Source organism: Peromyscus eremicus, chromosome 5, assembly GCF_949786415.1.
Source record: "Peromyscus eremicus chromosome 5, PerEre_H2_v1, whole genome shotgun sequence".
Lineage (NCBI taxonomy): Eukaryota > Metazoa > Chordata > Mammalia > Rodentia > Cricetidae > Peromyscus > Peromyscus eremicus.
Genome location: NC_081420.1, coordinates 79,021,974 through 79,037,666, shown reverse-complemented (window position 1 = coordinate 79,037,666; position 15,693 = coordinate 79,021,974). Strand labels below are relative to the sequence as shown.

Sequence of the window (15,693 nt, the reverse complement as noted above, 5' to 3'; positions counted from 1 at the left end):
TAGGAGAGAATTTGTGGATAGGTGATATCCTGTAAGGTGAGGTGACAGCAGGTACTAACTGTCAACTTGACATACTCTAAAATCACCTAGGACATGGTCTTCTGGGAATGTCTCTGCGGCTTATTGGGACTGAGTTAACTGAAGTGGGAAGACCTGACCACTGTGGGTCATACCGTTCCCGAGTCCAGGAGACCCTGGACTGTCTAAGCATAGAAAAAGCCAGCTAAGAACTAGTGTGCATGCATTTATCATTGCTCTCTTCCTCTCACTATGGAGGTGAAGTGGCCGGCTGCTTCAAGTTCCTGCTGCCTTGACTTTCCTGCTACAGAGGATTATACTTGAACCCGTGAACCAAGATAAGGCCCTCCCCCCTTGCATCACATCAACAGGAAAAGAAACTGAGATGGCAACTTAAATTGAAGTCTAGAGGGACTAATACACATACACCTCAGACTTGACCAAATGTAACTGTTGTTACCCTGCTTACTTGTTGCATCTGTTTTCGCTGTTGATTTGGACTTGGCAGAGGTCCCTTTTCTATCTTTGCCGATCTCTATAAAATTAAACAGATTTGTCAGATACTTCGAAAGACAAACTGTAATATCCAGCTCGCTCTTTCTCTCTTGTTTGCATACATGCACAGTGAAAACTTACTATTTATTCTTAAAGAATAGTAATTAGAAGCTGGAGAGACAGCTCCACAGTTAAAAGCACTGGATGCTTTTGCAGAGGACTGGAGTTTGGTTCCTAATCACCCACACTGGGAAGCTCACAGCTGTCTGAAACTCTAGTTCCAGGGAATCTGACGCCCCCTTAAAAAATTCAAATTCATAGTATTTAAAATAAAACAAATACAAATAAATTTATAGTATATATTATATAAAACAATAGGCTTCACTGTGAAATCCTCATACATACATCCAACATGTTGATCATATTCTCTCATTACCCTTTCTAAACACCACCATGCCCTTTCTTTTCCCCAAATGCCTTCTCTGCCTTATTTTCATGATTTCCCCATCCCTAGATTCAACATATGAGAGAAAACACATGGTCTCTGATCTTAAGCGTCATCGAAGTTCCCTAGTGGGAGAATATTTTAGCTCTCCTTAGATTATATAACTGTATCAAGTGGCAACAATGTCACAAGAGAAAGTGCCTCTTGGAGAAAATAGGATTATTGGACACTGTAACCATGGTATTAGTAGCCAATAAAATAATTACCAATTATATTCTTCTTGTTATCACAAATGCAAGCTAGCATTTTGGCACTGGAAAATGAAAAGTAACTTTCCTAGCTAGCTAGAAATAGAAATTGATTGTTTTTGAGGGACAGTAACAGGGCCCAGGCTGACTCAGAACACACTAGGTAGTTCAGACTGGCTTTGAACTTCTGATTTTCCTACCTCAGCTTCGTAAGTGCCACCACTCCACACTTAGAAAATGATTGTAATATACTTAAAATATTCCCATAAGGCATATTCTGAAGTCACTGTGAAAAAGCATTTCTATAGATCATTTTGAACATAGAAGAGATCCAAACATAAATATATGTAGCTTATTTTTCATTTATTCATAAATACTAAAATTCAAATTAAGACAGGAAGGATTTTATGAAATGTTTTTCTTATGTAACAACAACTTTTAAGTTTTGCTGTCATTGGGTATCCATATTTAAAAGTGTTCTTTACATGGTAATGCCTGGCTTGTGTTGTTATACATCTTCTAAAGACACCAGTCAACTGTCCTATATCCATCTCTACAAAACGATGGATCTAAACAACATAGAAATAAACACAAGTGCTTACTATTATTCTAGTTCGCATTTTTCAACAGAATGGAACAGAAATCTGAGTGTGACTGGGAGGACTATTCCTGATCACAGGAACCCTACTGTGTTGGGACTTACACTGCTAGTGATTTACCACCACAGCATGCTGATGACAATGCTGATACACAGGAACATGCCTCACAGTTTCTTTACTGGTGCTCTTTCCAGGCAGCAGAAACTTACATGCAACTTTACATCATCATGGATAGTTTCAACAATAATATAACCTTAAAGCTTATGTTAAAATCCATGAAGACTGGCAGGTTCTATTTGATGAAGTGGGAGCCTAATATTTTTTCCCCCCAAAGTCAAGTTGCTGACCAAGTCATACACACAGCAGTCATTCTTCAATTTATCCAGATGTGTTTGAGTGGTCTTCTTACATTATATAACTCTAAATCTAATAGATGCTGGTGATGGAAAGCAACAATCAGCAATGCCAAGGGAAAAAAGCCTTTCATACATCATCTTAGGGAGATTTGGTACCTCAGTGAGAGAAAAAGGGAAGAATTTAAAGAAGTATTGAAGTTAGGATTGTGTCTTTTTCCATGTAATATTTTGTGATTTGTACCTTTTCTTATATTTAGGAAAGAGTATCTAGATGCAGTACCAAAAACAAACAAAAAACCCAAACTCTAAAATGAAACATGTCAGAAAGCTTCTACTTTGAGTGAGGTAGTTAACCTTAACTGGGTGGTCTATCACACCTGAAACGTTTTGTGTGAAAGGTGTTTGCAACAGGGTACATATGGGAAGCTGAAAAGTGTTTCCTGATCTTGACATAGAATGGAGGTCTTGCTCTAAAGAACTGGCTGCACCTTAGACATCTTTATTAGTATATATTTGCTGTAAAGAGTGAAGGGATTCATAATGGGATTTTTGTTCAAATACTAATGTACTTAGGTTATATTCATCTCTCACTGTTTTCTCCTATCCCCCTTTCCCTGGCCCCTTCCTCTTCCCAGAGTATAGAGGAGACTGTTAGCTGGTGTAAGAACTGCTAAGTCCGTCTTTCCGTCACACCTGTGAGCCAGTGTTGTACCTCACAGATGAAATGCACTTTACTACCTAAACTGGATGTAGAATGGGATGAGAACAACACTACACATACTTGTTTTTGTAATATTCTATGCTTGCTAAAACTGTGATTGATTTTGATGGAACATTGCCTAAATGGATGAGTTCTAAATGAAATGCTATCTAGCTAACTTTCAATTTTTAACAAGTACCTGGTCTACACAATAATAGGAAAGTGTGCATGCAGTCCTTTGGCAGTGTCACAATAAGTATTGTCATAAGGTGCACATTAATGAAAAAAATGATCAGAAGTACTGAACTGAAGTTTTCTTACCAGATCCACTCTTTGACTGTGGCTTGAATTCGCTTCTTAATAAATGTTGTCCAAACATGTTCCTCAAGTTATCTAGCTTATTCTCTGTAAAAAAAAAACAACAGATTTCAAAGACATCCGATAAGGTGATTTTAAGATAGAAATGTTAGATGGTTGTGTATGCGTGATACTAACTTTATTAGACTTTGTTATTGATGACCTCTGGACTGTCATATCATGTAACATTGGAACAGGAGACCTGTGAGCACGCATATAAGCCTCCAAGCATTGAAGTTCAAGATCTTTGTTCCAAAAGCACACATCCAAGTAATAATGTAATTCGTACATGAACTGGTACCTCACAGTTCTGTAACTAGCATTTGCCCCACAGCAATATCTTTTATAAAAGTATACTGCCTAATTTACTGAAAGGAGATTTGTAGATGAATAGTGACAGTCTAGAGTGATGACAGTCAACCGAATCCACAAGTAGGTGTTAAAGCCCATAGGCAACTTTAGACACCACCTCAGATTGGTGCCCCTTCACACACAGGAGGCAATGTAAATGTTTATCTATGCTTCTCTTCCTTCTTTCCCATTTTATGAACATTTTACATATCGCACATATATAAATATCCTACACTATTATATTTCTTTATGTAAGCTTCTGCCTTTTAAGGAAAATGATTCAAGAAAGTGTACATAATATTTGTGTTCCACAAGAGCCTTTGTTTTTGACATTTCTGGATCTAGGCATTTGTTCCTGTGTGAGTTACCTTCTTAGTCCTCATTTTCTTATTTCTGGGCATCCCACCTGCTCCTACCTGCCCATACCATATGGTTGTACATCAATGAGTCATATGCCTCAGTTATAAACCCAACAATGTGTTAAATATGTATGTTGTATACAGCTGCCTTTTCTTTTCTTTTTTAATTTTTTATTATTAGAAATTTTCTATTCACTTTACACACCAACCACAGATCCCTCCCTCTTCCCTCTTCCCACCCACCCCCATCCTTCTCCTCCAACCCACCCTCCATCCCCAAATTTTCCAAGTCAAGGTCTCCCATGGGGAGTCAGCAGAGCCTGGCACACTCAGCTGAGGCAGGTTCAAGCTCCTCCTCCCTGCACCAAGGCTGTGAAAGGTGTCATACCCTAGACACTAGGCTCCAAAGTTTTGCTGAGTATAACAGTCTGGGTTGGCATCCATGGTCTCTTAGTGTCTGCATAAGATCTCTCCAGGAACTTCCGGCTTTTAGAGTCTTCATTGAGAAGTCAGATTTTTTTGTTGTTGTTGTTTTTGTTTTTGTTTTTATGAGTCTGCCTTTACATGTTACTTGGCCTTTTTCCTTTGCAGCTCTTAATATTTTTTCTTTATTCTGTATGTTTAGTGGTTTGATTATTTTGTGGCAAGGAGACTTTTTTTTTGGATCCAGTCTATTTGGTATTTTGTAAGCTTCTTGTATCTTTATAGACATTTCCTTTTTTAGGTTGAGAAAGTTTTCTTCTATGATTTTGTTGAATATATTTCTGTCCCATTGAGTTGGTATTCATCTCCTTCTATCCCTATTATTCTTAGGTTTGGTCTTTTCATGGTGTCCCAAATTTCCTGGACGTTTTGTGTTATGACTTCATTGGCTTTAGTGTTTTCTTTGACTGACAAATCTATTTCTTCTATCGTATCTTCAACACCAGAGATCCTCTCTTCCATCTCTTGCATTCTGTTGGTTATGCTTGCATCTGTAGTTCTTGTTCATTTATTCAGATTTTCTACTTCCAGCATTCCCTCAGTTTGTGTCTTGTTTATTATCTCAATTTCAGTTTTCAAATCTTGAACTGTTTCCCTCACCTGTTTAATTGCTTTCTCTTGGCTTTCTTTAGGGGATTTACTGATTTCTTCCAATTTTTTTGTTTGACTTTTCCCCAATTTCTTTAAGGGAATTTTTCATTTCCTCTTTAAAGACCTCAATTATCTTCTTAAAGCCATTTTTAAGATCGATTTCTTCTGTTTCTTCTGTGTTGGGATGTTCAGGTCTTGCTGATGTAGGTTCTGATGGAGCCATATTGGTTTTTATGTGGTTGACTGTATTTTTGCACTGTCATCTACCCATTTCTTTCTCCACTTGGTGCAAGTGGTGTCTGTGTCTGAGGGAGCCTCTCTTGGTCTGATCGATACCCTTGGTCCAGTGGGAGCTCTTGGTCTAATTGGTGCTGATGGATTCTGTCTCAGGGAGTAGCTCTGAGTCCAATGGGCACTGGCAGGCTTTGTCTTAGGGAACAGTTGCAGTCTCTGTTGTCTGCTTTTTATGGACTCCCCCTGTACATGCACATATGGGCTTACAGAGCTATGCCACACATGTGCATAGATTGCATGATCATGCTGTGTGCAAATTATGCAATCACACAGTGCACAGATTACATAGGACATAAAGCCCTGTGATGACTCCAGCTTCCTTTTTAATCAATTAAGACAAGAAGGGAGATGACACATGCACTTGCCTCTACTTTTATAATTAGAGAACCACATTCTCTTCTTGTCTGTGAGAGTTCAGATAATTGCTGGTATGACTTTATCTTTATCTTGAAGTATCTCTGGAAGATTTTTAGGTATCTTTCAAAAAGCTAGTAATGAGTTTTTTTGATATTTACTTGAGAATTTTTATCCAGTTATTTTGTTAGCATATATTTATTGTGTTGGGTTTGTTATGATGTTTTCATTCAAGTATATGATGTAATTTTCACCTCTATTACTGTCCCATGTTCCTTCTCCTGCTAGTCTGCTCCTCTTCCTAATATCCCTTATACTTTCACATCACACATGTAGACACACACACACACACACACACACACACACACATTTGAAATTCCATGTGTGAGAGAAAACATGCAATATTTATCTTTCCGACTTTGGATTATTTTTTAAAAATATGACAGTCCATTGTCATGAAAATTGCAGAATTTCAGTGTCCAGTAAGAATGAATAAAACTCCATTATGTAAATGTACCATACTTTCTTTATCTGCTGATACAGTATCTTGGGTGCTGTGAAGAGTACTTTAATAAACAGGAATGTACAGCTCTCTCTGTGGTACTCTGATTTAGACAGATTATTTTTTTCAAGTTTATAACAGGAGTGATATAGCTGGCTTATACTGTAGTTCTGATTTTAGTCCTTTGAGGACCCTTTATACTCTCCAGTTCACATTCATCTTTCCTTCCCAGAATCCATGTTTGTGAACTGCACATTTTGTTTCTCCTTTTAATGGCTAGCTTATGTTTTGGTAGTTTTTTTGAATTCTTTATATATACTAGATATTCATCCAATCAGATGTCCAGCTGGCAAAGGCTTTCTCCTATTCTACAGATTGCCTCTTCATTCTGATAAGTGTTTTCTTTTTTTTTTTTCATTATTAAGAAATTTTCTATTCATTTTACATACCCCCCTCCTCCCTCTTCCCGCCCCCCAGCCTTCCTCCAAGGCAAGGTCTTCCATGGGGAGTCAACAGAGCCTGGTACATTCAGTTGAGGCAGGTCGAATCCCCTTCTCCCTGCACCAAGGCTGCTCAAGGTATCCCACCATAGGCACTGGGCTCCAAAAAGCACACTCATGTACCAGGGACAGATCCTGATCCCACTGCCTGCCCCCCCCCCCCCGCCCCAAACAGTTCAAGCTGAACAACTGTCTCATCTATGCAGAGGGCCTAGTCCAGTCCCATAGGGGCTCCACAGCTATTGGTCTACAGTTCATGCATTTCTGCTAGTTTGGCTGGCCGTCACTGTATGCCTTCCCATCATGATCTCGATGTCCCTTGTTTTTTTTTGCTGAGCAGAAGCCTTTTCTTTCATGAGGGCCCATCAGTCAGCTCTTCATCTTACTTCCTGAGGTGCTGGTGTCCTTTTCAGGGAGTCTTTGCCTATGCCTGTATCTGTTTTTCTCCAGCAATTTTATTTCATGTTTGTCTTCTTTGGCCTGTCTGATCCTGTCTGAGTCTGTGTGGGTATGTGAATCACACAAGGACACCTCTCCACCTCACTAATCTCATCTCCTGTCAAGTCTGTAGACATTGGGGTAGTCCTGCAGCAATGCTGGATTCTAGGCCCAGCAGAGCCAGGCTGAGGTAGTCCTGCAGCAATGCTGGATTCTAGGCCCAGCAGAGCTAAGCTGAGGTAGTCCTGCAGCAATGTTGGATTCTAGGCCCAGCAGAGCCAGGCTGAGGTAGTCCTGCAGCAATGCTGGATTCTAGGTCCAGCAGAGCCAGGGAGGGTGAGCCATAGAGAGAACAGCAATTCACGGAGGTGAGGCTTCTCTGGACAGAAGTAGCCACATTGGAGGAGCCAGATTGATCACCTCACATGATAACAGCAACGATAACTTTTTCAGATCACCTGCAGAATCAGGATCGAGGCCATTGACCGGTTTTGTTTTCTTAAGCATTCCTGCTCCAATTCTTCTATTTAAACCAAAGGCAAATGGTTTTTTTTTTGTCTCCTTCCCAAATGTGTTGATTAGATCCCTCTTCTTTACTCTTTGTTTTTGGTTTTCCCCCCACTACTACTTAACTCTGTAATCGGCCGATCTTGTTGGGGCTGCTGGAGCTGAGGATTTTAGTCTAGAACTCTGGTTACAAGGAGGCCTCATATAGTATTTTATATCCTTTGAATTTTTTTGTCTTCCTTTATCAGGGTGATCTGTTTTCAGCCTATGATCTTCTATGTAAGTTTTAAAGTTAATGTATTCATTTTCAGTAAAAATGTGACTAAAATCTTAGTCGTAATGGCATTGAATCCATAGATAAATTTTAAGGAAATAAGTTAAAATACTCAGTCTTCCAGTCTATAAACCTGTAATGTGTTCCCATTTCTTTAAGCCTTTTAAGACTACTTTTAATAATGTTTTGTGGTTTTCCATGTAACTGTTATCCATATACAGAGACTATTGTAATAGGCTATTTTTAGAGTTAATGCTTACTATACACTAAATTCTACTTAATTTTTTCTGTTTAATTCTACTTTATGATTATCTGTCTCTGTTGCTTTTCTCAGTTAGAATATAAATTGTTTTTCTGAGTCCATTGAGTTGTCTATATCAAATTTCCTTGATATTATTTTGAATTATTTTTCATGCAATGACTAAAATTAAAAGGCTTTGGAGCCTTTTAAACATATAATACAAAAACAGGTATTACAAATCAAAATGATAACAGTGCTGGAGATCTTCATTTTTTCCTGTGGTTCAGTTACTGCCTGGCAGTTTTTTTATTCTAATTGACAGGCCCCCTCTAGCACGCGTTAAAAGGTGTATCTATTGATAATGCCTTGAATTCCATAAAACTTTCCTTCTATATTGAGAGTGGCTTTTTTTTTTTCTGTTTTAGTTTCCTTATTGGACATTCATTTCTTTGGTTGCTGTAAGCCTTTGCCTGTTTTAAAATCTTCAGTGTAGTTCTATTAGGTTTTGTTTGTTTGTTCGTTTGTTTTGTGCTTTGAATGCTTTTGGTTTGGGAAAGACAGTGTGGATGGTGCTGGTCTGCCACTTTGCTGAAGTTTGCTGGTTGCCTTCAGGGTTGTGGTTCAAAGGATGCAGTTATCTGCACACCTCCTAAATTTTTAAGTATTTTGACAATCCTTTCCACTACCTAAATTTCCCATTTGAGTGACAAGCACATTGTAAGGTCATCATATTTCCTGTACTCAATTTCATTATCTCATTATATATAATTTGATAACTATGTTCTGAAAGAACTAGCCATATAGCATATAATTAATGTCCCAAAAGCTTGCAATGGAGAGAAAAACCTACCTATTATTTCCTGAGCAGGCAAGGGTAAATGCACTATCCATCACGTAATTGGTTATTAATATATAGGCTTATAAGAGCCAGGTTAATATTAAGTTGAGAAGGGATAGCTCTTGCTTAAGTTTTCTTTCTTTCTTTTTTAACTAGAAGCTCATAAATTGCAAATCTGAAGCACTGTACCTACTGGACTGTGTTCTACAGTGTCCAGTCACAAATTTGTACTTACCAACCACATTGTCCATATCCAAGCGAAATATGAGGTCGCTAATTATTGGGTTCAGTGTTTTCTGACGTTCGAGTATCTCCTGAACTTCTATGACTGTTTTATCCTTAGCTGTAATAATAACAGACTCCAAATCAGTTCATTGCAAATGAACACTTTGAGGTAAAGTTGAATCACATGATGAGACTCACTAGAGTACACATTGTGATCATTTAACTTGATTTACTTCACAATTTAGCATTAACTGAAGAAAATCATGTCAATGTTTTAAGACTTATTTTTATTAATATGTGTGTGTGTGTGTATGTGTGTATGTGTGTGTGTGTGTGTCTGTGTGTGTGTGTGTGTGTGTGTGTGTGTGTCTGTGTGTATATGCAGAAAGGCACATACATGTATACCACAGCATGAGTACACAGGGGAGTCAGTCTTATTCTCCCACAGTTTGGGTTCTGGGGATTGATCTCAGATCATCAGGTTTGGCAGGAAGTACCTTTACCCTCTGAGCCCTCTTGCTGGACTCCATGGCCAACTTTTTATGTGGGTGCTGGGGATATGAATTCAGGTCCTCATATCTGTGCAGCAAGCGCTTTACTCACTGGGAAATTTCCCCAGTCCCCAGTAACATCTTGTTTAATCCTCACAACACCTGAATAGCATTTAAGCCCCTACCAGATGAAGACAGTAAAGCTTAGAAAGATTATGCATATTGTAAAACGGTACATAGTTATGGGATATAGAAACTTGGAAGGAACTGGTTCCTTTATATTCCATAATCTATTCTCCAGGTCACAGCTCAAATATGTAGTGGGACTGAGCATGCAATGTGAGGGACAGGGATGTCGTAGTAATTGGTAGCGTGAGGAGGGGAAAGGAATGTGTGGAATAGCTATTTCATGCAATGCTGCATGCTCACTGATTGACACAAACACAGGACTAGGGTTCTAAAGTCTTTCATATTTTAAAGAGAAGTTAGATATCTAGACGTAAATTCCCATCACTGTGTAAAATGGCTCTGGTGCCACACATTCATTCCAAGCGCTAGGCAGCTAGAGGCAGTAGGGTCAGAAGGTCAAGCTTACCCTTGGCTACATGGCAGATTTGGGGCTAAGACAGAAGACCCTATCTCCAAACCAAATAAAAACAAAAACCCCAAAGCCAAACAAATCATCACTTAGTACTCATCTTTGGTAAAATATTAATTTTAATAAATGATTGGGATTTTAGAGGTGGCCACTGGTCTGTGCTCTTGGGAAACATCACATTTACCAGGCAGCATACATTTCTACCAGATAGGATCAGGGAAAAGCAATTGTGGAGTTGTGTCTAGATGTGTCCCCTCCATAGGTGATTTCTGCAGTCTAGCACTAGGTTTCTAGACTAATTCATTCTATATTTATTTAAATTGTCTTCTTCCTGGTACCCTGGTGCATCCAAACTCAAACAGTCACATTCCTATTATGAGCTCCATAGATATTCACTCCATAGAAATAATAAAGCTCTTTCTCTTCTCTTTAATAAACTCACAAAAAAAAAACCAAGAGAAAGAATAATATAAAAAGAAAAGAATGAAAAAAATCACATAACCCTCCATATAAAAGTTGTATTCTGGGAACTGGAGAGCTAGTCATTTCAGAGCACTTGGCCTCCTTGCAGAGAGGATCCAGGTTCAGTTCACAGAACCTGCATGGTGGTTCGTAACTATATGTAACCCCAGTTCCAGAGAATTCAACACCCTCTTCTGCTCTCCATCGGCACCAGATATCTACACTGTGCACTTACATATATGCAAAAAAAAAAAACCCCAAAAAAACCAAAAAACAAAAACCCCCCACAAATACACATTAAATAAAAACCAATCTTTTTAAAAAGTACTATTCTGTGGTCTGGGGTAGGTACTGCCGTGGAGAATGTTCAGAGGAGAACCGCTTATGCCAACTTACTTGATCCTGCAGAAGTCCACAGAGAGTATACCAAACTGGTGTGATGGAAAGGCATGTCCAATGCACTTTGGGATGGTAATCATATTTAAAGTTTCATAAAAGGAAAGGGGACGAAGACATAGGAAGGACTTGACCTTACCACTAAGGGGGGTTGTCTAGAGAGTCACAAGAATCTTTGCTGTGACTAATGTTCTGCTTATATGATCAGATACATGGCACCGTGGTGAATGGGAAATAGTTCATGTGAATGATGCAGGTGTGTGGAAGGGCCCATGGGTCCTTGCCCAAGAATGAGCATGGGTCATTACAGAGTTACTTTTCTTGGTGTATGACCAAGGACCTGACAGGAAGCAATTTAGGAAAGGAGGCTTTACTTTTGCTTACTGTTTGGGAGATATATTCTTTCATGACGGGGGAATTATGGAGGTGGCAGTGGATAGTTAGATTGCATTTGGCTGTCAGGAAGCAGAAAAAATATCAGGAAGTGGGGAAGGGCTGTAAAACCTCAAGGCCTGTTTCCCGTGAGCCACCCACTTCAATGAAGCTCCACTTTCTAGTGGTCCTGCCCCTTCCCAAACAGCCAGAGATCTGCTCAAACACAGGAGCCTGGGGTAAACATTTCGCCTTCAAGCCACAATAGCCATACAGATTGAACATGGATGCAGTGTGACCAGCTGCCTCTGCACTATGACTTCCCTGCCATAAAGTACCTTCAAACTGTGAGCCAAAATCATGCCTCCCTCCCTCCCTCCCTCCCTCTCTCCCTCCCTCCCTCCCTCCCTCCCTCCCTCCCTCCCTCCCTCCCTCCCTTCCTTTCTCAAGGTGCCCTTGTCAGGCATTTTGTTACAGCAACAACACAAGTAAGGAGTGGAGGAGGAGAAGCCTTGGGGATCTCAGACATGCTCTGGGTCATTTGTCATTTCGCTTACTTCATCCACACTGATCTGATCAAATGGCCACTATAGCACACTTTTGATGTCCTCTCCCAAACACGTGTCAACAAATCTGGGCCAGATGAAAGATTTCCAAGTATTTAAGCTTTGCATGCCTTTTGGTTTTAAATTCTACCTTTAACTGATGATTCCTCTTTTTGAACATTTTTACCATGAGCGGTCAAGAGAAGTCATGTGGTACCCTCAGTTTTCTACTTGAAAATCTCTTCCTGGATTTCTAAATTCCTCCTACCATGAACACTGTCCCAGTGTTCAGTCAAGTCCTTTGTCACTCACAGGAAAGCTGGCTCTTGCTCTTGATCTGAGCCCTTGTCAGAACGGCCTTTACTACCCAAACGTCGATGACCTCCAAGAAGAAGACAAAGCCTTTCTATATGCTTTCTCTGTGGCTCTGCTCATCTGAGCCTCACTGAAACTACACTGTCGGGTTTAGCATCTGCCACTAGGGACACTTGACAGGGTGGTGCTGCCTTCTGTACCTTCACATGGCATAAGAGAAAAAGTAACAAGGCATTCCCTGACACACCTTTAGGAGAGATCTAATCCCATTCACAAGAGTGGGGCTTTTCTGACTCCATCACTTCAGAGTGTTACTATCCAGCATATGGAGTTGGAGGGAGGTGGTCATATATATTTAGAGTTTTCAAAGTTATACAACAGTTCCGAGAATAAGTTCCCTGGACAATAGCTAACACAGTTTAGCAGACAACGGTACCCGATAAAATTCAAGTATGAATGAATATAAGATGGATATACTTTAAAAACTGAAATAAATGGGAGAGAGCTACAAAACTCTTAGAAAAGTATTTCTTAAAGTGATAGTTCATGAAACACTACTGCAAATAAGAAAAAGGAAGAGCCCTTTACTCAAATGGGAGTTTTTTTTTTTTTAAAAACTTCATGTATGTTTGTGTTCATGTGTGTGAATGCATGCGCACACATGCCATGGTGTGTTTGGAGGTCAGAGGGTAGCCTGGGGTGTTTGTCCTCACTTTCCACTTTGTCTGAGACAGGGACAGGGGCTTTCTTATTCATCACTGTGAACTTCAGGCTAGCCGGCTTGCAAACTCTTGGACATTCTTCTCTCTCTGCCTGGAAAAACAGCTGCTACTCCATCTGGCTTTACATGGTTCTAAGTTCCTCATGTGTTTAGGGCAAACACCTTCCTACTGAGCTATTCCTCCAACTCCAAATAAAACAGATAAAAAATGTAAGTGTCGTGTACTATCGGGAGCATGAGGGACTGTAGGAAACGAACGGCAGAGTTAGCGCTCATTCATGCCATCAAACGTAAGTCTTGGTAACTTATGCTCTAAACTATGTGTTCTGAGGAAGACTCAGCTATAAAGCCACAAATAAATCATCAAACATTTCATGACTCTTATTTAAAATGTATTTAAAAACATGCTACATACCTTTTGGATCCCTGCTTTCTGATTCTAGGTCTTCATCTAGGAAGATTTTCATCACATTTTCATCTACCCAAATGAAAAACAAAACAACCTTTTAATGAATGAAACATAGTAACATCGAGGCTTACCAATTATGGTCTAATCTTAAATGACTACAATGTCTGAAAGTTAGGCACAGTTTTACACATCCTTCAGGTAAGAAGAAAAATAATATCTCCTTAAATGTCAGCAGTTAATTTGACAGATCTGGAATCATTCTTGCTAAAACTGAACAGTTAGGATTGTAAGTTTGCTCCTAGACATTTATTCCTGTCTGATAGTATCGTTTCTATTTTAACCCAACAGCTGTCTGTCACCTTGACTTCTATAAGCGATTCTTGTTCAAACGGTGAATTCACAAACATTTAAATGATTTTCTTACAGTTACCTACTTCTGGTAAAGTTAGTAGCATGAGGAAGAAACACATTGAAGTAAAAAGTAGGATGACATTAATGCTAATAATATATATGACTACATAGTTTGTCAGAAAAGATAGCTTTTATATGTGTATGTATGTGTGTATGTGTGATGTGTGTGTGTGTGCATGTTCATATGTGGGTGAGTGCCCGAATGTGTCTAGAGCAGAGGTCAGTGCTGAGTGTCTTCCTCAATCACTGTTCAACTTATTTTTGCACTGAATCTGGAGCTCACTGATTCCGCCAGACCTGGGTAAGAGAACCTCAAGGGTCTTCTTGTCTTTGTTTCCCCAGCACTGATATTATAAGAATATTCTATTACACCCAGCTTTTTATATGAATTCTGAGGACTGGATTGGGTCCTAATGCTTTTGTGTAAAGCCCTTTCCTGGTTAAGTTACCCTCCCAGGTCTCTCATAAAGATTTTTTTATGATAAAAATAGATTTAAGATAATATTCACAGGTCAAAGGGATGACATATTTTCAATATCACTGACATATACAGGTAGATTTTTAAAATAAAATTGAAAAGTGTTTTTATACAGCCACCCTCCCCCAGATGATTAATCACAACCCAGGACGTATGTCCAGCTCTGAGATCTAGTTCCTCATCTCCTTCTCGGTAGTTACCTTCTTTTGTCATCATATACACGTGTTTAATTGAGAAAACATGGGTCAAGAGAGCTGGTCCAGCCCAGGATTAAGATGCTCTGAAGGGACTTGCAACTGACTGTTTCCTTTCCTCCCGGGTTGATAAGAAGGCAGCAATGATTCTTGAGAGAGATTCTGTGGCTATACCATTATGCCGGAGTGAGCAAAAAAAAAATTGGCACCACTCTCTCTCCAAACTCTGGGGTCGTCAGCACCTCCATGACCACCAGGCAGACAATGACATCCACAACTCCGTGTATATAAGAAGCAAGCTGAACCTGACATGTGCATGAAGGGCAAGCAGCTGAGGTCCTGGTGTGATCGCAGAACACAGCCACTGACCCTGAGCCTCTGACAATGAAAATGGCACACAGAAGGCATGATTATATGGCATTCCAGAGAGAAGGCAGTGGTGTCCAGAGTCCAGGGAGAAAGCACGTAAGGAGGCAATCCGCTGAGGGCTGGGAAACTCCAACAGAGGGCTCTACTCTTGTGCGGGACTAACATAGCAAAGCAGACATTCTGATTGCAACTTGTTTGGACACATGAGAATTGCATCAGACCACTCAGCAGTGCCCCTAAACACTGCAAAGAATACATGAGATATTTCAATACCTGAAAGGGAGCAACTGTGAATCAAGGTTGCTGTATAGTTGAGGGAGTGATAGGAACCTTTCTAAACAAGCACAAAAAAGGCAGTTCATGACCACCAAGCTAGCATAGCAGAAGCTACTAGTAGCCTTAATACAGAGGAAGAAAGTCTCCAATATGAGGACACAGGAAAGAATAAATTACATGAGAGAAATGGATCAATAAAAGAAAACTAGGAAGTAATCCATCATGGCCAACACAGTAAACTAGGAAAGCCCTGATACTAATGGGGGAGAGAGGAAATCATGAACAACAATCTAACTATTCAGGAAAACAGCCAACAGAATTACAAGAATTAATAAATACCTCTAAATTATAACCTGCATTGCAGATGGCATATGAATAAAGAGATGCCGACTAGTTAACGGGATTAAAAAACAAGAACCAAATCTCTGTTGTCTCCAGGAAATACTTCTCATTGGTCAAAGATGCCTACAGATTATAGTCA

At 39.6% G+C, this 15,693-nt stretch overlaps 1 protein-coding gene across 3 annotated transcripts in view; it reads right to left on the bottom strand.

Annotated features, from left to right (window-relative positions):
• The window catches only part of Ccdc7 (coiled-coil domain containing 7), a 165,081-nt gene that overhangs the window by 33,297 nt on the left and 116,091 nt on the right, over positions 1–15,693 (bottom strand). For 2 of the 3 annotated variants that reach the window (XR_009379398.1, XM_059263777.1), the window contains exons 31-34: positions 13,491–13,553; positions 9,186–9,293; positions 3,183–3,266; positions 488–553 (exon numbers count right to left, since the gene is read on the bottom strand). Coding sequence is in view for 1 of the 3 variants with exons in the window: in XM_059263777.1 (XP_059119760.1) it covers positions 488–553; positions 3,183–3,266; positions 9,186–9,293; positions 13,491–13,553 (321 nt within the window). In the remaining 2 variants the exon portion in view is untranslated. Of the gene's footprint in view, positions 1–487; positions 554–3,182; positions 3,267–9,185; positions 9,294–13,490; positions 13,554–15,693 lie in introns of those variants that run through there. The other variant, XR_009379399.1, reaches the window with a different exon arrangement.